This window comes from Strix uralensis, chromosome 14 (genome assembly GCF_047716275.1).
Source record: "Strix uralensis isolate ZFMK-TIS-50842 chromosome 14, bStrUra1, whole genome shotgun sequence".
Lineage (NCBI taxonomy): Eukaryota > Metazoa > Chordata > Aves > Strigiformes > Strigidae > Strix > Strix uralensis.
In genome coordinates, this window is record NC_133985.1 from 7,075,195 (window position 1) to 7,102,495 (window position 27,301).

The 27,301-nt window shown below is 38.6% G+C and overlaps 1 protein-coding gene across 2 annotated transcripts in view; it reads left to right on the forward strand.

The window, feature by feature from the left end:
- The window catches only part of SLIT3 (slit guidance ligand 3), a 528,649-nt gene that overhangs the window by 440,075 nt on the left and 61,273 nt on the right, over positions 1-27,301 (forward strand). For both annotated transcript variants that reach the window (XM_074883610.1, XM_074883609.1), the window contains exons 24-27: positions 1,279-1,350; positions 5,971-6,134; positions 10,260-10,384; positions 26,326-26,423. In XM_074883610.1, the coding sequence (XP_074739711.1) occupies positions 1,279-1,350; positions 5,971-6,134; positions 10,260-10,384; positions 26,326-26,423 (459 nt within the window). The remainder of the gene's footprint in view (positions 1-1,278; positions 1,351-5,970; positions 6,135-10,259; positions 10,385-26,325; positions 26,424-27,301) is intronic.

Genomic DNA, 27,301 nt, shown 5'->3' on the forward strand with positions numbered 1-27,301 from the left:
CCAACTTCTGTTTAAGAAATGGCTAGTGAGATCCAGCAGAATCAACTCCTGTTGGCTCCTTACAAGTTCTTACTGTTTGTTACTATGTGAAGTAGTAAACTGGTATCCAGTGACATGCAAACTAGAAAAGTTAGAATAAACTATGAGTAATTTTCTTTATGCTATTTTTTGCCAGATAATTATTTAATGAGGCAGAGGATGCAGCAGCTAAATAGCTGATTTTGTTTATTTACAAAATAAAATCTTACATTATTGTGTATCTTCTCTGGTGCATTTTCTGGATAGTTTTTATGCAGTTGTCACCCCCAGCATCCTGAGCCCTGCTGCACACTCATTTGTTGCTGCATGTTTCCCTGTCTACTCGTAGCCTTGGTGCTGCAAGAAGTGCTCTTCCTCTCTGTTTGTCTGTCACAACCTCTAGTGGTGGTGCCCTGCTTTGTGGCAGGGCCTTCAGTTGCAGTTGCAGTGAAAACCACAAGTAATCACAAATAATGATTTTTACTCTTGTGTCTGCCACTTTGAATACAAGTATTGTGCTCTACAAGCTGCAAGAAAAATCGTTCCATTTACACTTGCCTGGGTAACACACACATAAATATATTTCTTAGAAAAGAGATAAAGTGTCTGCTTAAATTGTCCTGAAAACAGTGGAGAACCCTTTTGCAAGGATCCTGAAAACCCCACTAGAAAAATGTTAGTTTCTTTGCGCAGGGTGAATAATGCCCTAAACCAAGTAATTTCAAGTATTTTCTCTGGTAGCATAAATGTATTTGTCAAATGGATTTTAAAAATACTGCACAAAGAGGTATTTCCTACTGTAAAAACAGGAAACTAGAATGTGAAAGTGCAGCTATATTTGCTCTCATGAACCCTTGTTCTCTCCTAAGATCTCTCTGAAGTCAGCATTAAATTTAACTTCCACAGTTCCTATTTTCCCCGCTCTATTTTTTCTGTGTTTCCAGCTAATGGGATTCTATAAAAAAATACAAGTCTGTATGTGAGGGTCTGCTTGTCATCAATACACTTTTAATAGCATAAATAGTATGTCACCTTTTTAATTTAAAACATTAGTCACCAACAATTCCAATTGTATCATTATTTTAAATGCCAACGTCTAGATGCAGAAGTAATAAAGCATGGAAGGTCATGAGTTATGAAGTTCATAGAAACTCTCAAAGAAACAAAATTAAATATCCTTCTTAAGTGCCAACTCCTTCACTTGTGGGGAGCAGATAAAATACTGTGGTTTGATACCTTCCTGCTTCTACCCTCTTCTAGGACGCTCCATGGAAACGACATTTCCAGTGTTCCCGAAGGTTCTTTCAATGACCTGGTGTCCCTGTCCCATCTGTAAGTAATTCTGTCTGGGTTCATCTGATTGACTGACCGTTCAAGATTTATAAACCAGTACATATTCTTACCAGTTAAGATGGTATAGCTTTTCTGTTTTTCCTACTCACTTTCCATGTTCTGCTCTGGATATTCACAGTGCATCTGTTCAAAGGATATAAAAAAATACTAGAACCTGTTGTTATTAGTTACCAAAATATTTTCTTAAGGAAAACCAAATGAGCAAATGTGACAGTTTCCTCTTCTGTGGACTTTGTGTTTAAGACTTTCTTTCAGCATTGTCTTTGTGAAATGCAGAGTGTGTTATGGTCTGAGAGTGAGACAGGAAACCTCCCACAAAGAGCAAATATTAAGCAAATGTGAATTCTTTGTTTAATAAGTGTCATATGTTTTGCATACTGAAATGTCAGTATATGAACTTGTTGATGAATCACTACTTCAGACATATATTTAATCATATGGAAATTGGTCATTTCACAGCATTAATACTTCATTCCATAATTTGCAAAAATTATTAGACGTTTCAGATATTTCAGGAAATTACTATTGTATTGGTGGAGGTCCAGGATATTTTTAAATGCAGCTCAGTTGATGAAAGAACTGTAAAGACAAATAGCTACGGTCATTACAAAATAAACTTGAAGTGTAACATTTGATGCCAAAAGAGTGAACAGAAAATGTTTTTTCACGGAGATATGTGTGATACTTCACATTATTAGACAATAGATGGAAAGGAAAAGTAACTTTGTGTAGCATGTTTCTTGATTACTGTCCTCAAGTAATCAGAGGGTTGGGTATGACTTGGTCATTTTGTGAAGTGACTAGTTTCACAAGTTGATACAGAAATTTTCTCCTCTGACGCTGCCCTCGTGCACATAAGTTGATGCATATGCACGTTGAGACATACAAACAGATATGTGTGCATTTAACACGTTTTATATCTCTGTTTCTCTCTTTGCAACCTTAAATATGCCCTCCAGAACACTTACCTGAACACAAGGTTCGGTTCATATTTCCGTATTTTCTGGAGAGCAAATATGTCCTCAGACTGACTGTTTCTCTGTAACAGCTTTCTGTCTCAGTTTCTCTCTGGACAATAAAAAATAAAGATATCTCAGATTGGTAGGGACAGAAATCATACATGAGCAACTTTGGCAATTTCAACTTCAGCTGAGAAATAACCTTCCCTGTTTCAAACTTACACCTTGGTATCTAAGTCAGAGAAAATACTCATTTTGCACAAAATGTTTCTTCTTCATGTTCCCAGTATAGTCAAGTCATTGTGTATGTTGTTTTGGAATGAAAGTCTGACTGAGCTGAAGGCCTGTACCTCCTTTTAGAAGCACAGTGACACCTTCCATACTGGGAATCTGGCTTATGAGGGTATTTTTAGAACTCAAGAGATAAACATATCATGCCCCATTTGTTTGGATCTTCCTCAGGGTTTACTTTAAATGAAGTGCAGATGCAATTTTCCTGGGTAAACCATTCACCTTAGGGAGTGATAAAAACCCCTTCGGCCCAATACAATCACTGCAGTCTATCTGTTTAGATATATGTCCTGCCAGAAATGTAAAATACACAAAGCTCAAATGAACAGTAATAAATAGATTCCATAAAATAAATAAGACCTGTCTGGGGTGTAATTTGCACAGTTGAACAATTGAATTTTACAGTGCAATTCTGCTCTCCAGTTTCTTAAAGAGGATTCTGAAACTTTTAGCAACCACAATGATTTTGCTCTTCACATGCCAAAAAGAGCTGTGCTTAGTCAAATGAAGTCATACATAATTGAAAATAAATTCATTTTGAGCTCTTCCTGATATATTGATCTTCAAGGAGAAAGCATGCACTTGGAATAATTTTGAAAATGATACAAGAGGTAACTGCTCAGCACACTCATAATGCATGGGGGAAAAAAATTATGTTAAATTTGCAAGCTGTGTGGCTAAGAATAGGATAGTTATTATGGCTGGAGAAAGCTGACTACCAAGGGGTTGAGCAGGATCATCAGCCTGCATCCATACAGTTTGGGGCAGCGGGTACAGGGAAGAGACAGTGTATCAAATTTACCTTTGCAAAGAATATGCAAAGAATTGCAAAGAAATATTTGTCTATCATAGAGAAAACTATTGATTTCAGTCAGTCTTTTTTAATAGCTTTAAATGGGTCTGTAATTGGAAGAACAAAACTGAGATCTAGATACTTCAATCACTTTTTCCATGGCTGTTTAAAGCCTGCAAGAAAATGTTCACCAAATTTCCTTTTCATTGTAAACATCATACTGTTGTAGTGTAACTGTCATAACAAACTATGTAGCTGATATACCTCACTACAGAGGAAGGTTTGTATAGGGTATACACACACTAGTTTTGTTTACTATTTATTACTTTATTTACTTGAATCATATAATTGTCTATTTAAGCCATGACTCTACTAACTTGTTTAGTCCAGGGCAGTGATAAAAATGTTACAGCACTACTGAAGGATCACATATATTAGTAATTAAAAAGAACCCAAAGTCCATTGGGGTAGAACTGAGGCCTTCTCAGTTAGGTCAGTTCCTGCACTTGCTGTCCTCACCATTCACTGACACACAAAACTCTGTAATTGATTCAGTTTCCCAAAGGCTGCCCACACATCAACTGACCCCTTGGCGCTCCAGGGACTCCACCAAGAAACCCTTGGTAATGGGTGCTGTGTACAGCAGATATTTCTGTCAGACATATTTTCGATAAACAGCTCAGATTCCTAATCCTGTTGAATCATCTCATCTTTACTCAAATTTATGTTAGTTACCTATAAAAATAAGCTGTCCCCTCCTCTGTTTCTCCACATTATCATGGCTAGAGTTATTTTAATTGACGTTACTCTAAGTTGCCTAAAAAAAAAAAAAAGCATCTGAACAGAAATATCTGCACAACATTTTGAAAATGCTGGTGGTGGTATTTCATTACAGCACAAGATATTTTTACCTTCTGGAAATATTTTGCTATAATGGGCAAAGAAATAGAGAGAGTATGTTAGAACTCATGAATGAAAATACAAGAATTCACTATAGTTCCTAGAAATTAAGAAAAAAATCCAGGAAAACCACAAACAAAAGAATGGAAAGATAGGGGTGATGATTTCTGCAGTTGTACCACAGGGTTATTGGTAATCATTTCTAGTGTCTATAGGGCAGCTTCATTTCTAATGTAGTTTATAAAGATTAATTAACATGGTAACTAGCTTTCCATTGTCCTCCCACTCCCATTTTATATATGGCAGTTTCTCAATGCTAAAGTTAATTTCTCAGTCCCTCTTTCATTGCTGCATTTTGTTTGACCTTGGACAAGTGAGCCAGTTGATCACAGTTACAGGGTCAAAAAGACAACCTGGTAGTTTTTTTCCATTGTAAGCAATGGATTTACAGAAGGAATGGATGGATATTTTTAATACTGTGCTGCAGTACACATTTAATTTTGATGAATGAGTCCTAGACAGGGTTTGAACCTATGAACTCTCATTATGAAACTGTCTAGGGCACAGTGGGTTCATTAGTCACTCCAGTAGAAATGTATCAACAAATTTACTGAGGTTTCTATCTTAATATCCTGTCTGATATGTTTTTATTTGAAAGAAGCTTGAGTTTAAAATACCATCTTAAAAATACTTTATAACATATGCAGAAATAGTAAAGTCTAAAATCCAGTTTGAATTATTGTTTTCTTTAGTATCTTTTCCCTGTGCTAATCTTTATTTAGTTAATTTTCTTCCCATGGCAATTCAGATCTTTTACAGCTAAAGCCTTACATTTACTATCAGCAAAATAAATTCAGACTTCCAATATGCATTTCTTCACACTTTCAAAAATTAATTGTTTTTAAACTGACTTTTCTGAAGTCTGGGCTCTGTCTGTAATTGACTGATTGCCTGAAAAGGCACTTTCTTTAAGAGAAAAAATAGTGTAAATGAGTCAAGGCAGCACCTAAATTTGAGGTAAAAATGTTTGGTTTCTTTTGGATAGTCTTAATGAATAATGAAAAAGTTCTGTGAATTATAATTACACTATGTGAATGCATCTACTTCAACCATATGACCTAACTCAAGTTACAGGTTAACCAGCAAATGCATTTTCAAAGCCATAAACAAACTTAGCAGACACCAGGTTGCAGTTTTGCAAACAGGGGTATCCTCTATGTTTCTGTTTCATCTAGTGAGGAGACATGAATGTGAGTCATCACATCCAAACTAAATTACACAATTCACTGTTAGAGTATGTTCAGGAAGGCCAAAGACTTAAATAAAAGAAACCAATGTGATAAATCTGATGAAAGCTATATGTCTGAAGACATTACTCAAGCACAATTGTTTGAAAAAGTAATTTATAGTTTGAAGAAGTGATTTGTTGTTAGGTATTTATACAACCTCCCTAACTAATGATGGGAAGAAAGGAAGAGTGGGAATACTGGAGGAGATAAATCTGAAAGACTTCATGAATACTCAGAAGATGTTTCTCACATTTTGAAGGAAAGCATTCCTGTAAAAGTGTAGACTAAAATGTACCTCAATGAGATCAGGGATGTTATCTTTGCTTGCAAGCCAAAATAACTGCTGTGAATTGTTTTACTCCACTAGGGCTCTAGGTACCAACCCTTTGCACTGTGATTGCAACCTCCGCTGGCTTTCTGAGTGGGTGAAGGCGGGGTACAAAGAGCCAGGGATAGCCCGCTGCAGCGGGCCTGACGCCATGGTGGACAGGCTGCTGCTTACAACACCAACTCACCACTTCCAGTGCAAAGGTAGGAGCAAACAGGGAGGCTCTCTGTTCCATCCCATTGCTTTTCCTCATAGACAATGCTTTATGTTTATACTCTTGGAAGCTGTTTGATTTTAAAGTGAATTTGGGGGGCAGCTGGCTTTGGCTTTCATTTTCTGAACCATCACATTACGTTCAAGTTGCATTTTCCAGTGTTCTTCCACAGAGCGCGGTTAACTGCAGCACTGGAAGGAAAACCAGTAAACCTCAGAAGAGTTAGCGTTCCCGTTGCTCGCACCAGGTTATATAATGGCAAGTTGGCCTATAGGATGTTGTTAGAGCTTATTTGAGCAAATAAATTGGTTTTGGTCTTTTACCTACTCCAGAAAACTTTGGTAAAATAAGAGTTATTTTAAAAATACAGAGCACTCTAGTTATGATATACATTTACTTGAAAACTGAGAAACTGAGAATTCTTCTGGAAAGCAAATATTTACCAAGAGTACATTTTCATTTGAAGATCTGCAAACTGTCTGCATCAGCTTTCTGTTGGAAACTGTAGATTACGGAAAATGTTCCATGTCTGAATACAGTGTACATTCATTCAGGAGAGGGTTGAGATGCAGCTATTAACAATTAGGGGTACTCAATGATAGGAGTATGCTGCATTAGAGAGCAGTTAGAAAAATGATAAAGAGCACACCTTTTTGTGGATAAAGTAAGTAGCTTATTACTGAATGTAGATTAAGATATACCTGCGTGTTCTTATTGTAAAAAAAGTTTTGGAGGTTTGCTTAGGTTACCAGCCAGTAGATGAAGATGGAGCTATATTTGTAGTGGAAAAGATGGGCCAGTAGCCTCTCTTGGAAATGGAAATGAGGGCATAAAGACTGTTTTTATGTCTCTCGGAGTGCCATGCACATTTACAGTACTGCTTGGCAGCATGATTTTATAGAGGCTGGGATTAAACTGCTGAACAAACAAATGGTGGTGTCGAGGTGGTTTTAGAACATGGGTTCCCAAGACTCAGCTTTTATGCCCTTTCGGATATATTTTTAATAACTGTAACCTTATAATTTAATTACTTTGAAATGTCAGTCTCAAAACTATCAGAACTCTGACAATAATTATCAGAACTACAGGTTTTATAATAGTCTCTCAAATGTGAAGTACAAATATACCCTAAACACTAAAAATACCATATAATGTACTCATTCACACAAAGTGAAACAAAGAAAATGATTGTATTTACATATTAAAAAACAGGGCCTGAAAATTAATCCAGAAAGAGAAGCTAGATGACTTCTTCATTCTGAAACTGATATATCAGTAGTTATGCTCTTTCTCTCAAAACTAAGCAATCAACTCTTAGGCAAGAGATAAGTAAACCTGTGATCCAGACTATTAAAAACAGCTGTATGTTTTTAATGTAAATATTAGTTTGGACCGTTAGAAAGCTGATGGGCTTTCTACTACACCAGCTGTCTCCATGGCTTGCTTTATCTGAATAGAAAAGGAGAAAAAAGTGTTGATTTGGAGGTAGTCTTTGGACAAGTAGAAACTGTTGATGGTCTGGAGGAGTGAGAGTATATGCCAGGCCCTAGTAAAATTCACCTTTTCTCATCACAATACCTGTATTTTGAAAAACAACGCATGATTTGGTAGTCTAACTGAACCGATTTCCCATGGGCATGTTTAAGATCCAATGCTCTTCTGTCTGGACATCAGTGATGCTCTTTTATGGTAAAGCAACAGGATCTATTACAGTGTCAAGTGCAGGTTTACCCTCGGGCTGGAGCCACGTGCGTGGCCTGTGACAGGGTGTGGTGTGGCCTCGGTTTGTCCTGCAGCTGCATCGCCCTCTCGTTCATCGCTGAGCTGTAGCTGTGATGTGCCTCCAGCAGCAGCACAGTGAGACTGTTGGTGGGGTACCACAGGAGATGTCTGTACTTCCACCTGTGTAGATACAGTCCTAGCTCAAGTACTGCTAGCATGGAGCTCAGGGGGGGCTGAACCCCCCAGCCCCCAAAACGCCTGAGTGATTGCTGCAGAATGCTGAGCTTGGTACCTTGAGGAGGTAGTGCATAGATGTCCTCTGTGACCTCCAGTAACTTTTACATTTTAAAAAAGTAGCGTTTCACTTATTCTTGTTAAAATTATGTTTTTAGCCTGTGACTGAGCAGAAGGTTATGTCTCAGCAGAGCCGAAAAAATAAAAGTATGTAATGTGGAAGTCATGCAAACTCAGCTCTGCTTTTTATTAAATTGCCCTCCTAGTTATGCAGTAGAGGAAAGGAATGTGCTGGGCTGAGGGCATTTTGCTATATGGATTTATAGATCAAATCCACAAGGGCAAACTAATGAACTACTCAACTGCTAGGAACTAACACTGTTCTTATTAGCTTCTACATTGATTAACTTTGATCTATGCCATAGGAATAAATGGAAAATGAACGTGTGTGTATTATGAAATAAATAAATAATAGAACAAAATCTGGCTTAGTGACCTCTAAATCTAGAAGAGCAGCACTGCTGCCTGTCTTATGAGCTCTCTGTGGAGCTGCCTTCCTATATCCTTTGTATATTCTACATTCAAGACAAAAGTAGCTCAGATATGTCACATTCCACCAGTGTGGAATTTCAGTGCCAGAAATTCAAATGTTATTTCCTCTTGCTGTCCTAACTCTGCATTAAAACATGTATGGCATTTAAGTAGACATAAACACAAAGATAGAAGAGGACAACAGTCTTTTATTTCATTTTTTGGATTTGCTACTTCTTGTGTATTTTTTCCTCATTATCGCATTGTTGCACTCTGCAATCAGTGGCCCTGATAACACCACCATCAGTACAGGATTGGGATACAGCCTTGATGTTGCAGGTGCTTTTCAGCTGAGACTCCTTGGTACCCATTTCTGTCATGTTCTTCTCCCCTGTTGGTGCTGTGCAAGTATTCAAAGTTAATGAGGGTTTATATCTTACACAGGATGGTCCAAAGCAAATCCTTGACTGGAAGGGATTTTCTCATCCCTAGTTTTGGTAACCTTCTAGAACTCCACCTTCTCTCTGACATCAAGTATAAGCTTCTTTTCTTCACTTCCAGGATGTTTCACAATTTAATCCTCCTTATCATTTTTCATGCAATAACAGAAGCTCTGTGCTCACTTCTGATTAGCACAGGACCAATTTTAAGTTATTTTTAAATGTATTTCCTTAAAAATTAAATGAAATTATTTTAGGGTCTTTACTGCCTGATATAATTTAAGCCCTTTAAAAGTGTTAGTTTTTATTTTTTACATGGAAAAGCCCTCATTAATATTCAAAATGTAGCCATTTCAAAATCACCATTTCTTTAACTGTAAATATAACTGCCTAAACTAGCTTTCTGTGCAATCTCAACAATAAAATATTGATTGACTTGGTACCCCAGATGTACCTGGTATTGTTTTAATCTGGGTTCATTTTCCTGCTCACCCACAAACATCACTACTGCTTTGGAAGAGTTCTGTTAAAAATGTGCTTTATTAAATGATTTAAATATGGCCATGTGTATTTACCTGCATACGTTTACATCTTTGCACATTTGTCTTTGTTGCATTTTGCTGAGATAGCTGAATGTTGATAATCATTCTTCTGGGCAGAACAGGAAGAGAGAAAGTTTTGAACTCTGTTAAAATTAAGGATGGTAGAACACTTGGCACCTAAATATTCCCATAAGCCTCTAACTAAATCTTTCTTATGCATGTTTTTTATTTCTGCTGTTGCATCTGCACTTTCATTCTTGTTACCAGCCATAGAAATGTCATGTTACAGTTCCCTAGGGATTGGTATTGCAGAATTTCCAGCACTGAGAGAAGGAAAGATTGCTGAAAGCCATATATATAAAAGCCCACTCTCTGGAGATTCTCAACTTGTTTTTTCAGAGCTGATGTTTGCATGTCCAGGAGAATATAAGCATCACTGAGACTTGCCTAGTGCTTGATTTAAATACTTAAAACCTCTCTGATCCCTGGGAGCCCCATGCTGTTGTGTAAAGTTGCACCGGCAGCATATGTATTTGTGCCAACGCAGGGTGAATACTGCATTAGGAAAAAATGTATGTGTGAGTATGGGAAGTATTAATTTTGTAATACTCTTCTCTATTAATACACTGTGTTTTGCCTTTCCAGAGCCAGTAGATATCAGTGTTGTGTCCAAGTGTAACCCCTGCCTCTCCAATCCATGTAAGAACAATGGGACATGCAACAATGATCCAGTGGAGTTTTATCAATGCACTTGCCCTTTTGGCTTCAAGGTATGGCTACAAATGAACTACATGAAAAGCAATAAAGTGTTCCCCATTCCTTCTGTTTTCTTAATTGTTGTACCATGAGAAGTCAATTTTACAGGCAACTGAGCTCAAAAGATCCCTTACTCAAATAGATTGTGTGTGACCTTTCAACTGCGCCCAGCTACAAATTTTATCCTGTGCGATCAAAAAGTCATTTCTTTCTCTCTATGCTGTGACTATACAGGTCATCCTGACCAACTTGCTCTGGCTGACCCTGCTCTGAGCAGGGTGGCTGGACTAGATGATCTCCAGAGGTTGCTTCCAACCTTGGGCATTTTCTCATTCTGTGAAGTAGACAGCCATATGAAATGGCAAGTTGATTTTATTTTCCCTTTAATTTCTTTTCTTTTACCAGCAACAAGATAATAATTTCATAGGCTGCCAGGCCAAAGAGGAGGCAGTTCAGATGAGAATTAAGGGCTAGTTTAGTCTACAGTGACAGAACGTTGATACCTGCTAGTTTACATCCATCTTACACAGACTGATTAGCAGAAAGGCGATAACTGATCAGACACAACCACTAGCTCAGCTGTCTCTGACTTCTGAGCACTAATGTCCATAGAGTGATCTGCAGTTGCGAAATCTTGTAGACGCCAAGCATCGTGAGCATGCAGTGTCAGTTTCTTGATAACATCTGAAAATCAGAAAATAGCGTCATTGAGTAATGCAGTTTCTTCGATAGTGATGTATAACTCCTGTCGTTAACACTGCACCATGAGAGCTCAAGGCTACCAAGACTTTGTTTCAGAGTTGGTATAACTGGAAACCTAGCTCAGTAGTCAGTAGCTGAAGGATTAAGTGTAAGTAATAAATGAGGCATAAGATCTGTTTAACAACTTGGGGGGGATCAGATGTGATGGCCAAAGAAGTAGGTTTCATCTTGTAGACTTATTTTATTTGCCTCACTGGATATTTCTTGCAGAGTCTTGGTCAGCTGAAGCAGATGCTCATAAAACACACAGTAATAAGAACTAAAGGGAAAAAAAAAGAAGGGCAAAACCAGACATACATGTGGGAAGTAAACACAAGTATCCATGTCTTACATTTCAGGTAGGAGTTAGGAATTAGTTGGTTCTGATGATATCACCATTTCCTTTCTCTGTTTGCCTAGAATACATCCCCGATGGTAACAAGAGTAATTGTGGTAGATCCCTGAAACGTTGAAAAAGAGATGTAAAGCTTATTTCTTCTATTTCACCCCAGTGCCCCCATGCCTAGTACTCAAGAATAATAACAATTCTCCTAAATAATTGACAAAGCCATTGCAAATTTCCTCTTATTAAAAACCTTTCTAGCCATTGGCATATCAACCAGCAACTTTTCAGGATCTTAAAAGACCTTATTGTCAAAAATTCATTTAACTGAAATTAACTACTTAGTAACAATTAATACATCTTTGCAATGAGGGGAAAATATGGCTGTTTATCTCCTCAGGTTAATAGAAGAACGGTGATTTTAATTTGATGTTTAACATAAGCTAGGTTGAATTCTTCTGATGGGACTAGGTGACTGTTAGGGTAACTTGAAAAGTAAGCACTTTCAGAACTAGCAGGAAAAATACATAAATCTTTGTGTATGTCTTACTCTATAAGGCACGTATCATGGAACGGGTTATTCAAAGTAGAAATTTGTTGGTTATGAGCATATCTTTTCTGTGCAATTAGGGTTGGGGGGGGTTGCAATATTTCTGTATTAGCAAATGATATAGATAGATGCATTTATACTACTAGGAGACATGTTTACAAAGGGAGGCTTTATTAACAAGAATAATTAAGAATAATCCTCTAGTTGTATTAGGAATCACTTTCTAGTGTGCATTAGACCTAAGTATGCATCGTTTTACTTAGGTTTTGATAAACTCTTGAAGTGACTCAGTTTAAACATCTCATAGAGCATCCGGCTTTTCTCGTCTCACACACTTTCTCAGGTAACATTCAGTGTGTGAATGCAAAACCTAAAACCACTTGTGAGCTTGTAAGCACCAAACTGTCATCCAAGCGTGGCAAAGAGCAAACAGACCCAGGCATGGCACTTAGAACAGAGTTTAAAAAAACTGACTGGATAACAGTACAGGGAGAATTGGTGGAAATTTAATAAGCAAAAAAGAACTGTGTGTCTTTACCACAGGTTTTTGAATAAAAATGAAATATGACAGGTCCAAATGCAAACCATATGAAAGGAGCACTCTATCTACCACGCAGCTCTCCACCAGAGATTCATGCTAATTCAATAACAATACCTTGCTTCCTTCTCACCAGCCAGCACCAAACAGCTCTATCCATCTGGAAGCTATTTCCCAGACCTTGATAAATTGCCCTAAATCTGCCCTCTCAGCATTTGTTTTTCCTTGTTTGATGTAGATTTTGAAAAAATCCTGTGTGGAGGAGTGCATCAATAAAGTGAAAACCCACCCTTTTTCAAATGTAAGCTCATTCAAATGAGCTGACGGCTTTATAATGTTCCCTGGAAAGGGACAGACAGTTACAGACTACTTGATAGGGTTCCTGGGCTCATGCTAGCCTTCAGGAAAAAAAAAAAACAGTAGTCCAGCTAGCAGAAAGCCACCTAAGTTACCAGCTGCCAGACTGGTGCCTGATAGAATCAGGAACTTCTAGCAGTTAACTGTAGTCACAAAAGCCTATAGTCTTGTTTTTCGCTACCACATTGCTGATGACTCAATCTCTTCTTTTTCATGATCACAAAAGTGGTTTTGCTATCGAATGTATACCTTATGGGGCTTTTAGCAATGTATAATGCTGCCCATGATGGGTTTGAGTAAACTTAAAAGTGAGATCACTCATGGACCACCTGAGCTGAGAGGCCAGCGGGCTGAGCAGTTGTGTTTGATGAGGACAGAAATACAGATTGCTCACTTAGGAGCGGGGAAGGCTTTGCTGCTGCTCTTTCCTTAAAATGGGTGATGAATGTGTTTGCTATAGATAAGCCATGGTTGAAACAGTGCTTTTGTGGTTGTTCTTTGGGGACAAAGCCCCAAAGACAGTGGGAGATGGTGTGAGAGTGCCACCTATGGTGACTGGCAGGCTGCACAAGCTTGAGCTCCAGGGTGCCACCGATGCTGGCAGGAAATGTCTCTTAATGTTATGAAACTTGTGTTTTTATATTAAACACAGACATAGGTGTAATTATCCAGTGGGGTTTTTTTCTCTTCTCCATAGCATTCTTTGAAAGATTATTTAAATAATATGTGTGGTTTAGATTGTGAAGTATGATTAGAAGTAGAGAAATGAAGCTTTCTTCTGCTTTAAATGCTTCTGGCCACCTGCGATGCAAGTGTGTGTGAGTGCAGCTGGTGGCTGGTAAATAGATAATGGTACTATACTAATTCATTTATCCTGCAGAATGTGTGGCTTTTATGTATTCCCATTGATACTGTAAAGTCAAGTCTATGGGTGTTAGAATTCAAGAGAATAATCAAGCTTGCAATCAATAAGCCATTGAGAAAGGATTTACTTGAATAGCTCTAGTAAAAACTAAGGTGAGTGAAACCAATGCTCAGTGTATTTTGCCATAGCTGTATTCTGAAAATGCCCTTTTGGATTTTTTGGCCGATTTTTGTGTCTTTCATACTTTTTTTTTTTTTCCTTAAAACTAAGGTAAGAACAAATGAAGGAGAATAATTTTCTTTCTTCGGAATAGAGTTATTTGTAGAACTGTGGAAGGAGAGTTTAAACTACACCTGCACTTTACCTGAAATGAAAGAACATTGCCAGCCTGCAATATGAAATGCAGTACCTGCCTAGGCATTGCCACAGCCTCTTGGATTGCTCAGATAAATGGGAGCCTGAGCTGTTGGGAGGCAGGGTATTTGTCAACTCCGGGCTCTGCTCTTACCAAAAGCTGTCTGAAATGGAAAGTGAAGATAGGTAAAATTAGTATAGCACATATCCCACACTTCAGGCAACAGATGCTGATGCGTGACTGTGCTAGAGTTGCTCTGTAAATTTTATCCAACTCTATTCACCTCCCTGTTGAGTTCAGCCAGTGTCCTGACTTTTCTAGCAGCTCTGCAGTATCTTGAGGGTTCAAGCAATTTCACCAGTCATCCAGAATGACAGATACAATTGGAAAAATCCTGGGTAAAGCTCTTGGGCTTTGGAGAGACAGTGTTCTTTGCAGCCAGACTCTTGTGGTGGGAGGCATTATACTGAAGCCAGAATGATATTTAGTGAGGAAGCTGGCTCCAAAGTTCTGCTAGGAATTTGGCTCTTCCTCCTCCCCACCCCCTGCGCCAGGTTTTCGTCCCTGGAAACAGGGTTAGAAATGAAGAATCTCAGAGCAGAGTGTCTCTGGGATATGCGGGATTCGTGTCTATCACGTTGTACGCAGATACAACTCATGTGCCAGCACTCGAGCAGATAGATGTAGCTGAGCAGAAGCTGTGGCTGCTAGCGCAGGGCTGATAAGCAGGTTCTATCAGTACAGACCCCATACAATTAGCATGGACTCAGTGCTGCACTAACTGCATTGGTCGCTCATGAGGGTGCACATGGCCTTGCATTTGCTTGGAGCACAGGCAAATGAAGTTTGCTCTATTTGCATTTTGCCGTGTAGGTGTACTTCTGTAGTGTTACGTGAATAATCTGTTAAGAGTCCTAGAATAATGCATGTTGGAGGAGTATTCAACACAGAACTGATATTAAGACATAGATATGATAGTGTTTGCTCATGTACAGATATTCTGGCCAGCTTGTACAGCTCAAGGCCGAGACAGTGCAAGTTTCTTCCATTGGGCCAGTTTCTCAGTTATGCTGATTTGGGTGGGGCTATATGAATGTAATGGAGTGTAGAGTTTGGCTGCTGATGCATGCCAGCTGTGTGAGTCCATGCCTAGTTTGTTAGGCTAATACTGTTTGGAAATGTAACTCTGTGCTTTTGTTTCTTTGGATCTATTAACATATGCATATAAGTCCCCATATACATCATTCAGTGCACAAATAAATCCCCAAGTTGGAATTGCAAAAGGAGAAATTGGAAGGAACGCTTAAACCAGCCTGCCCGCATCCACGTGAGACGGGAGAGCAAACGTCTCTGCTGTCACGTGTTACGCTGTCTTGGCCTCTTTCCTCTCCCAGTGTCAGGGTCGGGGGGACAGGCAGTGGAATGTAAGCTCAATGCCAGGTTTTCATATGAAGAAGTCAGTGCAGCAAAATACTGTTTGTGTGAGGTGATTCTGCCTTGAACTTTCATTCTAATAAATTCTCCCGAAGCGTGTGTTTATGTGATCTGGGGTGTTTTATTTTTTGTTTGTTTGTTTTATCCATACTGAAAATACTTATTAATTAATGTTGAAGAAACATTTTCCACTCTTAGTAAAATAAAGTAGAAAGCCTTTAGGGATGAGAGGTAATGGGTGGCCACGTAAAATGAGTAGACCCATATTTATGTATGGATTTTTCAGGGCAAACACCAGTGTCAGCAGTCAGTGGTTATTTCATATAATGCTCCTAGGGCAGAAAAAACCTGCAGGAATCACAATGTTTTCCTGTGTGTGCTTATTCCATAAAACTTACTATGCATCAGTCAGATTTGTATTTCTTTCTTTTTGCCCTTTCTGTTATAGCAGGTCTAAAGAAGAGGAAGATTTACATCTAGAAGAGCATAAAAATGAAAGATGTTAGGAGCGATTACCACCACAGTTGCTGGCTGAAGGTGGTGAGGCATGCATACACCCACCACAAGCCCTGTAAAAAACATAGTAATGTATTGTGGCATGCCCTAATGAGGGCTCTTAACAATAAAGCCAGCTCTGAAGAAGTATTTCCATTTTTGTTAGGCCAACAAGAAAGCAGATGTTGAGCAGCTTCAGGCATTTGCTGTGTTTGTTCAGTGCTGCATCAGAAGTGGCTGAGCAGTTAAGGTGAATAGTAAGCCATACCCACAGGTGGGCACCCATCATATTCATTCTTTTGTCAATGTGGATTATTGCCCCTTGCTTTGTTTTTACTACTGTTTTTCTGGTCTAGTTCTAAATGCCTTGAGAGACCAGATTTACAATTTTTCTTTTCCCAGGGTATAGGAGAAGCTTTTGCTGGCGTTTAGTCTGAGTTTCAGGCTCTTGTTCTTGTGTTTGTCTGGTCCTATTACACTAAATAGTAGTTTTTCTTCCTCTGTGGTTTGTCTGTCTTTCAGGTGATTGCTGGTTGCTATAACTCTGCTTAATCAAGTTCTGTTTAACCAGCTCTTAATTTTCTGCATCCCACCATTTCCGCATAATTGAATCAGTTGAAGTAGTTGGTCACAGCTGAAAATCCTTATTGTTAGATTTTCTTGTGATTGTCTGTCATCTATTATCTTTGAGGCTTTCTTGGCATTGACTGTACTTGACGATACGGCTTTTGGGTTTCTTTTGCTGTCCAAGAACATGAACAGAGATTGTCCTATGAGGTTAATTGCTTCTTTTCCCTTTTCCTTTGGGGATGATGGAATCGGTGAAGTTGCTGTAAGCAGGCTAAGCTGAAAAGAAAACTTTCTTTATCATGTGAGAGTAAACTCTTCTGTTAGCAGAAATGATATAATGCCAGACTAGCTTGAGAATCAGTAGATTACTGTGCAGGTGTAAGTGCACGTACACTGCAGGTAAAGTTGTGCCAAAGCTCTCTGTGCTCCATTGCTGGCAGTCAGGCTCCAACGCTGAGCTGGTTCAGGGAGGCGCCTGCTGCCACGGCCCCCTGGGGGTCCCCTCCTCGTACTTCTGAGCGCCTCTGAAATAAATGTGCTCTTGCTCATTGTCACAGTGAGCATGTTTGATTTCTTTAGTAGTCTGAAAAATTTGCGCGTTTGATTCTGAAAACATTGCTGCCTGCCTAGGTGACCTGTCACAATTCAACCCATTATCAAATTACAGTCTTAGTTTATGCCAGAAAGGATTGCAGGTATCTCTGAACCATCAAGCCTTGTAGGGGAAGCTTTACGGAGCTTCCACAAGCAAAACAGACTGGCATTTTTGCTGATATAAGATGCATGTCAGTGTGAGACCTTTTACCAGTACAGAACTCTTCCAGACCAGAAGCCTGCATCCTTAACAGACAGGGATACACCAGCAAAAGTTTCTTCAAATGGACTGTGATTTTTCCAGCATCTTTATTTATTTCAGAAATCTAGTGAGTTCTTAAGAGAAATTTTTTATCTCATAAGCCATGCCTCGTGTTAGGTTTCATTGGGTTCCTGCATGTAATATGTCCATCCTCTCTCATGCAGGCTGTGTTCAATAGCTTAAGTGTTAGGCATAGGTTAATTGCCTTAAGCAATAAGTTTGTAATACAACAATTATATTTTCTTTTATTTCTTATTAATAGAAATCATGTTTTCTGTACAAATGTCCAATCTTTATAACTTTCTGTACAGTGTTCATGTTAGAAAAGAGACACTGACTTTTGATAGCCTGAGAGGGAAAGTTTTGTTGTCATTGCAACATGTATTTTAAAAGAAATAGGCCCTTAAGTGTTCTGAAGGTACTGAAAATATGGTTCTCATTCATGAATATTGGTTGAATTAGAGACTACATATAAAATATTCAATGCTCTTTTTACATCAAATATTTTGAGCTGGATTTTATGTGCAGGGGCAAGCCTGAGCAAAATCGACTATTTTCAGTGTTCCTGATTTTCTTGAACATTCCCCAAAACATTCACACAGTGATCTGCATCAGCCAGTTGATCGAGTAACCTTGGAAGCTCTAGAGTGCCTGCCCCATCCACTTTGGCACCTCTGGACTCGGTTCAAATATGTGCTATGTGAATTGACTTCATGATAGATTAATGACGTATCTTCTGTCATTGATTAAAAGCTCAAAAGACAATTGAAACCCAAAGTGCTTATGTAAGGAGAGGTTTAGAAGGACAATCAGGATTTACGTGGTAATGAATATAATTGCAAAATAAACCTCAGATGTCCACTGAGAATTAAATTTCATACTCATAGGAGAAGAACCAGAGTTTTTAAAAAATAATATGATGAATCCTTGCACTTTGACTTTGACAGGCATATTCTTGATTACTAGCTACAGAGGTAATGGAAGGTGTATTATACCCTGGAGGATCATAAATCTTTCTGATTTAAATAAAATGAGGCTTAAGAGAGCAGAGTTCGCCTAATTTGCTATAAATTGACAATTGTGATTTATTAACAAGGACAAGGAAGTCACTAAGAAGTGCAGCTGCCATGCCCAATTATTGTCTAATCAGGTGCCAGATGAAGCTAGACTGGCATAGGAGATAACTATACTGTGCTGAAGATAGTGGGGTATAAATAACTGTTACCTGCATTTGTACTTCAGACACTAACACTGTGTAAGTTTTCAGAGGGAGTTGTCAGCCAAGTGGCAGGGGAAGCAGCAACAAAACCAATATCAATGTATCTTCTTTTCATAATCTAGCTTCTGTGCCATTTAGCAAATAGTATTTCTCATGATGCTTGCGAGCAGTGGGCAACCTTTTTTGTTGCATTGTTCTGTCAATGTAAGTCCAGCTGTATAAACGATACTGAACTAAAAAAAGAAATCAGAATTGTCTAGGTAAATTCAAATCTATTTTAAAACTTTTTTCAAAACTAGAAATGGATGAAATGAATTACTTTTTCATGCTAAATTAATTGCCTTGTAAACAGCAATTCTTGGAAGGTACATTTTTATTACCCCATTGGGACAGATGACTAAGAGAAATAGTTAATTAATCCCCACTGTGAGTACCCTAACCTACAGGCATCCAAGGCATGGATGTCTGTAGCAAGGTCTGCATTCAGAAGGAGGAGTCACAGCATTTTTGTGAACAACAGATGATCAAAATCTTTCAACTTCCACCTGGCAATCTAAAAGTAATCTGATCCAAAATTACTGTGATATTATCCATGCCTTGCCAAATAATTTGTATATATGCCTAAGCAGATGGATCTAACATACACCCTGCCAGCTCTTGTAGATATCTGACCTTGCCAGTGAGCGTCATCTACATCTTTTCCAGATTGAGGCTTAGCCATGATGTCCATGGCCAGAAAGAGCATAAATAAGGAAACAGTATCACCTGGATCTACTGAAGAGCTTCAGACTACTGTATATAGATATCTGTGTGTAAGATGTCTACATATATCTTAATATCAGTGCAATCAATTAGGAAATCAGTTTCAGATGGTTCCATTGGCAAGAAAACAGTGAGGTAATTCCCAGTGTTGTATTTTTTAGCCCTTCCTGCAAAAGAATTTAGATTAGTTTTATATTTTAAAGTTAGTTTCGTTCTTCACTCAGTTTGCAACATCTCTAATTATTTGAAAACTAAGGTTGAGTAGGTGAGTTTGCAGTGATCACTGAGGTGTCCATCAAGTCCTTCATGCTGCAGTTAGCATAAGATGGCATGCTAACTTTCATAACTTGCTTTAAAATTTGCAGAACAGGTGAAAATTTTCCTTTTCACAGTCTCATTATAGCAAATACTGGGTTTCCTTGCAATGAAAGATGCTGAAATACACAAGCATGAACAGAACTTGAGAGAATTTTTTCTACCAAACTTATAACTGGCTGGCTGTATTGGCTGTGTACCTGAATTCATGGCATCATGTTTCCTTGGTCAATTATGCAAAATTCTTCTTGTTTCTCCTTTGTATTTATGGCTGCTAAATGTATTTCTTACAGGGAAACTGCTCAATACCTCATTCTTATTTCCTAGCATAATTTTCTAGTGGAATTGAGGTTTATGGGATAAAACTTTCTTTGTGAGACATCTCTTTCCCTTCCTGCCCTGGGAATATTTCAGCGTACCCTCCAATTTCGACAATTTATGACAGAGGGATAAAGGTTTCAAATGGTGAAAGATGACACTGGTAAAGATGTCACTAGGTAAAAGACTGTATCTTCAGTTTATACCTTATTGGATAGCTGTATGCCATAACTTCAGGAAAACCTTTGATCATAGTTCTCACTTTACTAAGCATGAAAGAAGCAAAACACAAGTAAAAAATCCATTCAGGAGTTCAAACTGAATTCTGTTTCTGTGCTGAGTGTCTGTGTCATCTATATTTCTGAACAGTTTCTCCCCCTGTCCTCTCATCCCATCTCATTTCATTCTTTTATATGAAGCATCGGGAATCACAACTTGTTTACATACCACATTTAGCCCTTGCTCTGCTATTAGACCTTTGCAGGTCTGAATATATGAAAGAGTCCACTGCCACATGCAGATGTAGTTTTAACACTGATTGCTTATTAACTTCTGACCAGGACTCCTGTAAGAAAAGGGTATTAACATTTGTGAGACTGAGAGTCGGATGTGGATGCGTTACTTCCACTATTAGGAATGTAAAGGACTAGGTTTGCAATACAATATCTTTGTAGCTGGTAGTTTCATCTGATTGCCCTAAAAGCTTTAAGTGTATTTAGAGCTTGATAATTAAGTTGTTTATGAAAATTTCCTAGTTCTTAATTTAAAGTCTTTATCAACTATATTTGTCTTCGTCTAGTATTTTTACTAAACACATGAACCCTACCATCTGTTCTGTACATATACCATCTAAATAAAATTTATTATGAACACATTGTATATTGTTAAGAACTCAAATAAACTTAGGTATTTCTTTTGTATAGCTCATTTTCCAGCATGCTTTAAAACATTGTAGTCATTGAATAAGGCTGTAATCAGCTGGAAAGAGGTCTCGCTATTCACAAACCATTGAAGTTGGATAGACTTCTGCCTGTCTGCAGGTGTCTTCATCACTGGCTGGATCATGTTTCTGCTGCAGTCCTCAGCAATAGATTTATACACCAGGAGGTTTCTACGTTGTGCCTGTGGCAAGCTCCGTGCTGACACCTCTTATCTGTGCCCGCTGCTGTTAGAGATGGGTGAAGGATCACATTTGAATGAAGAGAGGTCAAATCTCTGCCATGCGATCTGAATGAAGCTTTCAGTCTCCATAGACAACACTAATTTGTGAAAATTCATTTTAAAAAAAAAAATCATTGCAGTGGTTGAAACAGTGTCAAAGCGAATGAGTGGGATTTTATCATATTATCCTTTGTTCTTCCTGCTGAGGTCTTTATTAGTTTTTGCTACTTGTTCTTGGGTGTTTTACTAATCATGATGTAATGTTTTCCAGTATTAGATACTTGTAACGGCTAGAATTTGGCACAGCAGTACTGAGGAACAGCTTGTATATACACTAATGCCCAGTACAGTTAATTACTGTTGAGTATGAAATGGAGAACTGACACTTTCTAAGTACGGTGGGTTGTTTCTGTTCTCATTCACTGAAATATGGAGCTGGAGCAGCCCAGATAAAATCTGGACCAGCTGAGATACTTCAGATTTAAAAAGGCAGCTGGACTCTGAACATATATGTCTTCTGATTAGTTGCAGAAATTTTATGTTTCAACACCTAATCGTTTCCTCTCCTACAGAAAATGAGAGAAATTATATAAAAGTGTTTTGGATCTGATGCTTTCCCATCAGGCTAGACAAAAATTTATTTCAGCTTAAGAAAGCTCTAGAAATAACATATTGCACACAGAGGGACCTTCATCCTCTTTCTGTGAATTGCTGCAACAGTCATATCTTCTTGCCTGTCCTTGAAACAAAGTCTGCACCTCTTTTTCTGATTCAAACTTCATTAAAAGGCTCTTTAGTCTTGAAACAAACATACAGTATTCTCCTGTGTAACAATAGTTATTTCCAGGGAATGTAATTCAAAGAGTTTTTCCCAACCCGCAGATAAATTAATTTTAGTGATGCTTGACAGCAATTGCATTTTTCCAGTAAGAACAGTCTTACTGTAAATTGAGACTAGAGAATTGCATTATTCATTTGAAGGATGTTTCTAGAATATCTTTAGGCTCTTCTGGGTAGTGACAGTCTTACACAGAAATAAAGTGTCCTTGCTTTGCTGTAGATGTATTAGTACTAATATTTTCTGCAGGTTCTCTCCTTTCAGAATTCTTTGTTTTTCATAGTCTTCTGTGTTAGAGAAACTGTCCTTGTTTTGTGGCTTCTCAATGTGCTATTGATAAAGTCAACTCAGAGAAGATAATCCTCAAAGAAGTATTAAGTGCTGTTTTCCCATTTATTACAATGAGTAAACTGAGTCGGAGAGACTCTTAATTTTCCTAAAGCCACATAGCAACTTCGTGTTGTAATTAAGTCTGATTCAGCAGCACATACTAATCGGTTTCCATGGTGCCTGAGGCCCAAGAAGCCAATAATTCAGCCATGTTCAGTACAGAAATGAGAGCTGAGTCTAAGTCGTGAGAAATATCATGTGCCATTGAGAGAGACTGAAAATGCCTTGCTCTCATTTTAACACTTATCTTTATTAATTTTTTACAAGAACATTCAAAAGAATCTGAGTAATTCCTGTAGAAGCAATGGGACTGTTTTACACAGTGTTCAACTGTGACAAAAACCTTCAGAAAAACAGGTGCTGTAGTTTCTGTTTTGCTTCTTGCTGGGGTTAGCTGCAAAGGGTTTAATATTTTGGAGATACAGGGATGAAGAGTTCAAGTGAAACAGAAGTAATTGATGTTAGTGAAGTATCTATAAAATAGTCAATTCTTCAGGGACACAGGAAAAGTATTTGTCATCTTAAAAATATAAAAAATGGCATCTTCCAGCTTTAGTAGGATATCATGGTAAACATGCAGGATTCACAACACAGATGGACAAAACACAGGCAATGTTGCAGAAGGGTGGCAGCGGATTAGTGTTAATGCTGCATGGCTCGCATCCGTGAAGTGCTGTGGACCACATGGTGCCAAAATAAAACCTGCATGAGCTTCCCTCGGCGCTTTCCCAATTCTTCTCTGAGACATTTGGGGGCTCAGGATTTCAAATGGAGGACAGGCTGTTTGGCAAATGCAGCATGGATGAAGCAGAAACTCTCTCTGCCAGGTCTTGGGTGAGGTCTTCGCATGCTGCCTACACTGCTGTGTTGAGGGAATGAACTCACAGTGAGGCAGGGGGTTGGCCAGGTCTTTCTGTTGTTCTTTGGAAACGTTTTCTGATTCAACCAAGGGAAAGGATGTCCTTGTTTCCTTGTATTTGCACAAATTTTAAAACGCAAAGCTGCTTCTCCTCTTGCTGGGGAATGCTGGTGACAGAGCCTCAAGAAATACAGCTTTGTCTCCCATTTCTGTAACAAAGCTCCTCTGTGGTGTTGGCAAAAGTATAATTACTGTGTGTCTCAGTTCTTCTCACAGTACAATGGCAGTACGTCCTACCTGACAAAATACGGGAGATTTCACTAGTATTTGGAGGACTGGACTGTATGACATGTGAATGGGAGAGCCTAGCTCCATCAGGGACCACATCAGATGAACTCTGTAGAAAAATTAACACTTACAAGCTCATTTGGGTTTTTTAATGCCTTGATTAGGCTTAATTGAAGCTGCACCAATTTCAAGATAAGTGCTCCAGAGACAAATTAAGATTGCTACTATTATTTATACAGTGCTTAAAGCATGAATGGAGCTTGAGCTGTCACAGAACTAGTGCAGTCCTTGTCCTGCTCCAGTCACCTCCAGGCTGGGCACATTGCTGGAAATAGGTACACCAGTCAGGAGCTCAGCATGAACTTCTCATCAATGTAGGATGTAAGAGAGAGGTGGGCAATGATGAACAAGGCTTAGAAAGATGTGACCTGCCTATTTGTTCTTTGCTCAAGAGTAAGATTTCCCAAACAGATATGCAGCCATAGACAAACTGATCAAACCCATCCTGGTGTGGTTTACCTGAGAGATCTGTTCCATTATAATGCACAAAACCATCTAGTCTTGGTTCAGGGAGCAGCCTAGGTTCTTTTGAAAAAAAGGTAGGGGACATTTTCCTTGTTGAGAGCCAGATAAGCCTTTCAAACAACTTTGACATAGGAACACGAAAAATGCCATAATGGGTCTGTAGCGCATTTACCGCAGCAGCAAATCTTTACTGTTTGAGGAGAGGATGCAAGCCTGGCCACCGCTCCTCTCCAGTTCTCCCCGCGCCCACCACCATCCAACTAGGGATGTTGATGTCTGCCTATTGCCCTTCATATCTCATTTGCATCTATTGTACGTGAATTTGTCTAATGGCTTTTATACTATCTGACTTCACAACCTCCTGTGGCAAAAACATCCCAGAAGCTCATAGTTTAGAAGTTATTTTCTTTTATCTGTATTAAGCTCATCTTTTAACATCAGTAAGGGTCCCTCTACTGCTGAGGGACTTAGTGTGTGGCAAATTCTGCACTCACCACCTCCATGATTTTGTAAACCTCAATCATATAACCCCCATCAATTTTATTTTCTCCAGACTAAAGAGTCCTAGTCTTTATAGTATCTTCTTCTAAAGTAGTTGTTCCATCTCCTTGAACATTTTGCTCATCCTTTTCTATGTCTTTTTTAACCCCACTGTATCTGTCCTGAGGCAAGCAAATCATTGTCAGGTATCTGCCAATTACAGTGTTAGGCTTTTCAAAGTCCATTCTTAATTCTAATGTCATAGTATATCTTAAGTGAGAACAACAAAGTCTTAAAGCTAGGTGGACAAACAACTAACAGTTGATGCTCTCGTGTGTAATATATGGCTGAAGCATCAAGATGCTTCATTTTCACAACACGGCCATCGTAAAAAAATGAGACTATAGAAACTATCGGAGTGTCCCCTGCTCCGGTACATCACACCAGGTATGTAAAGTCTGAAACGGGTTGGAAGCTGTTGCAAATTCCACCGAGAAAGGAATGACTTCTGATGAGTGTTGTCAGCAAGGAAAGTTGGCAGTGTTCAGTACTAATACACAGAAGTTACAGCTGTTACGAACCAATGTCACGGGCTGGCATCTGCCCTCTTTGTTTAGAAACTTACACATAGATATACCATTGTTATTCCTCTGAAGTGCAATGTAAATAATGGGTTTTAAACCAAGGCAAAAAAACCCCAGCAACCTTGACTGAATTAATGTATCTCCTGAGATATTTTTCTCATCTTGATTGCAGTCATGTATCAGCTTTCCAGTAGATGAGCTGGCAGAGGGCCACTGCTAACAGGATCTTCAGTAGGAAGAGTAGAGCGATCTCTTGAACTTCTTGTGATTGCACAGATCCCTTGAGTATTGAGGCTTTCAGGTGTCTTTATTCCACCCTACTGTGTGAGTAACTGAAAAGCAAGACCAAACTCTTTGGTGTATTTGCCAATTTTACAAATAGCTTGTTCTAAGCAGCAGAATATAACGATCAGAGAAATATGTCTATGCCTTGAAGAGCCAACAGAAGTCAGTTGTTAACAGTGGAGGTTGTTCAAGCTAGTGAAGTTCAGTTGGAACTGATAATTATTTTAGGGCAATCTTTAAGAAGGGAACTGATTCAACAATATCTCAAACAGGATTCGGTGTGTTCTGTACAGAAATTCAAACTCAGATCCCATCATAAAAATTGATTTTCCCCTTTAGGTTTTGACAGTGCGTAGTAATGAGTATGGTGTACTGTTGCAGCGTTTAACGGAGCACTTGGTAAATGCGGTTGAATGAGTGCTGACTCTATGTGGTCTTGTGCTGACTGTGTGTGGCCTTCTGCTTACCTTTGGTCATAATTGATTCTTTTCATTGTAACCAACATATGAGATTAAAGTGTGTTAGAGTAATGATGAAACCAGCTGTTTCCTTAAAACAGTCAAATGGAAGAGTTAACTAAAATCTTGAAAATGAAATGATACCAAGATACCCACCAGTCCCATTGGTCAGAACAGTTGCCCTGCCCAAATTCTCACCTAACTGATGAATATATCTGACCATCAATAAAGAACATTAGGTGATGTGAAGGGACTGAAGACTGCAGACCTCCTGTAAATGATGCCACGCATAGGGTGAGGGAGCAAGAGTCATTGATTCGGATGACATGAGTCGTACTAACCTTGTTTCTTTTGAATTTTCCCAAATAGGGTCGAGACTGCAGTGTGCCCATTAATTCTTGCATTCAAAATCCATGTCAGAACGGAGGGACCTGCCACCTCACCGAGACAAATAAAGATGGATTCAGGTAGTAACATAAAGTTCATTTAAAATGAGATGATAAAATTAAATGTGTTTCTACTTTGCATTAATGAACTATAATGGCTACTTTATAAAAGCTGCTGCATGTGACACTTCTATTTGCCATACAAAATAATTAATCTGGTTTCACTGGTGTGACATATTGTTTCCTCTGAAACAGGCCTTCTTATTTTTTTGTAATGGAATATACTCTTAAGAGCTGTTTTGAGCAGTCTCCCTGATCTGCATTGTGTTATCTGTATACTAATATTCCTTGGGGCATTTCAAACTCACTATACCCTTTTTTGTATTTGTAAAGTAAGCATCTGTTGTTTGACAACCAGATGCAAAATGTTTTCATACTGAAGAAACTTGTAGACAAACAGGCTTTAAAGAAACAATCAAAAAACATGGAGAGATTGCCACATCTTGAGCATTGTGTCTGCAAGAGAATAACCTTTGCAGCTGGACATTGCGGATTTCAGTTTTGTCATATAAGAAAGGTGTAGCATAGGTGGGTATACTCCCAAGAGAAGTCCAGAAATTTTCATGAGGTAACCGGGAGATTTGTGCTGCTACAGGCACTACTTTACAGCTAAGAAAATACAAGTTTGAGGCTTTGGCCACTAGTTGTCATTAAAGTTGATAGAATTTTTTTTTTTTAGGAAAGAGTTGCTGAAATTTTCATAAATTTTATCCTCAGTATTTATGCTATTTCTTGCACAAAATATGTACAAAAGTACACCATACTGTTGTTCCAGTTGCATATACGAAAGCCTCGCTTCTAAATGCTTTTATACATTACTGAGGCTGCTGCTTTGTCTTCTATATATATAGCTTCCTATCAACAACAGCTGGAGGGAGACAGAATTGCAAGGTTTATAA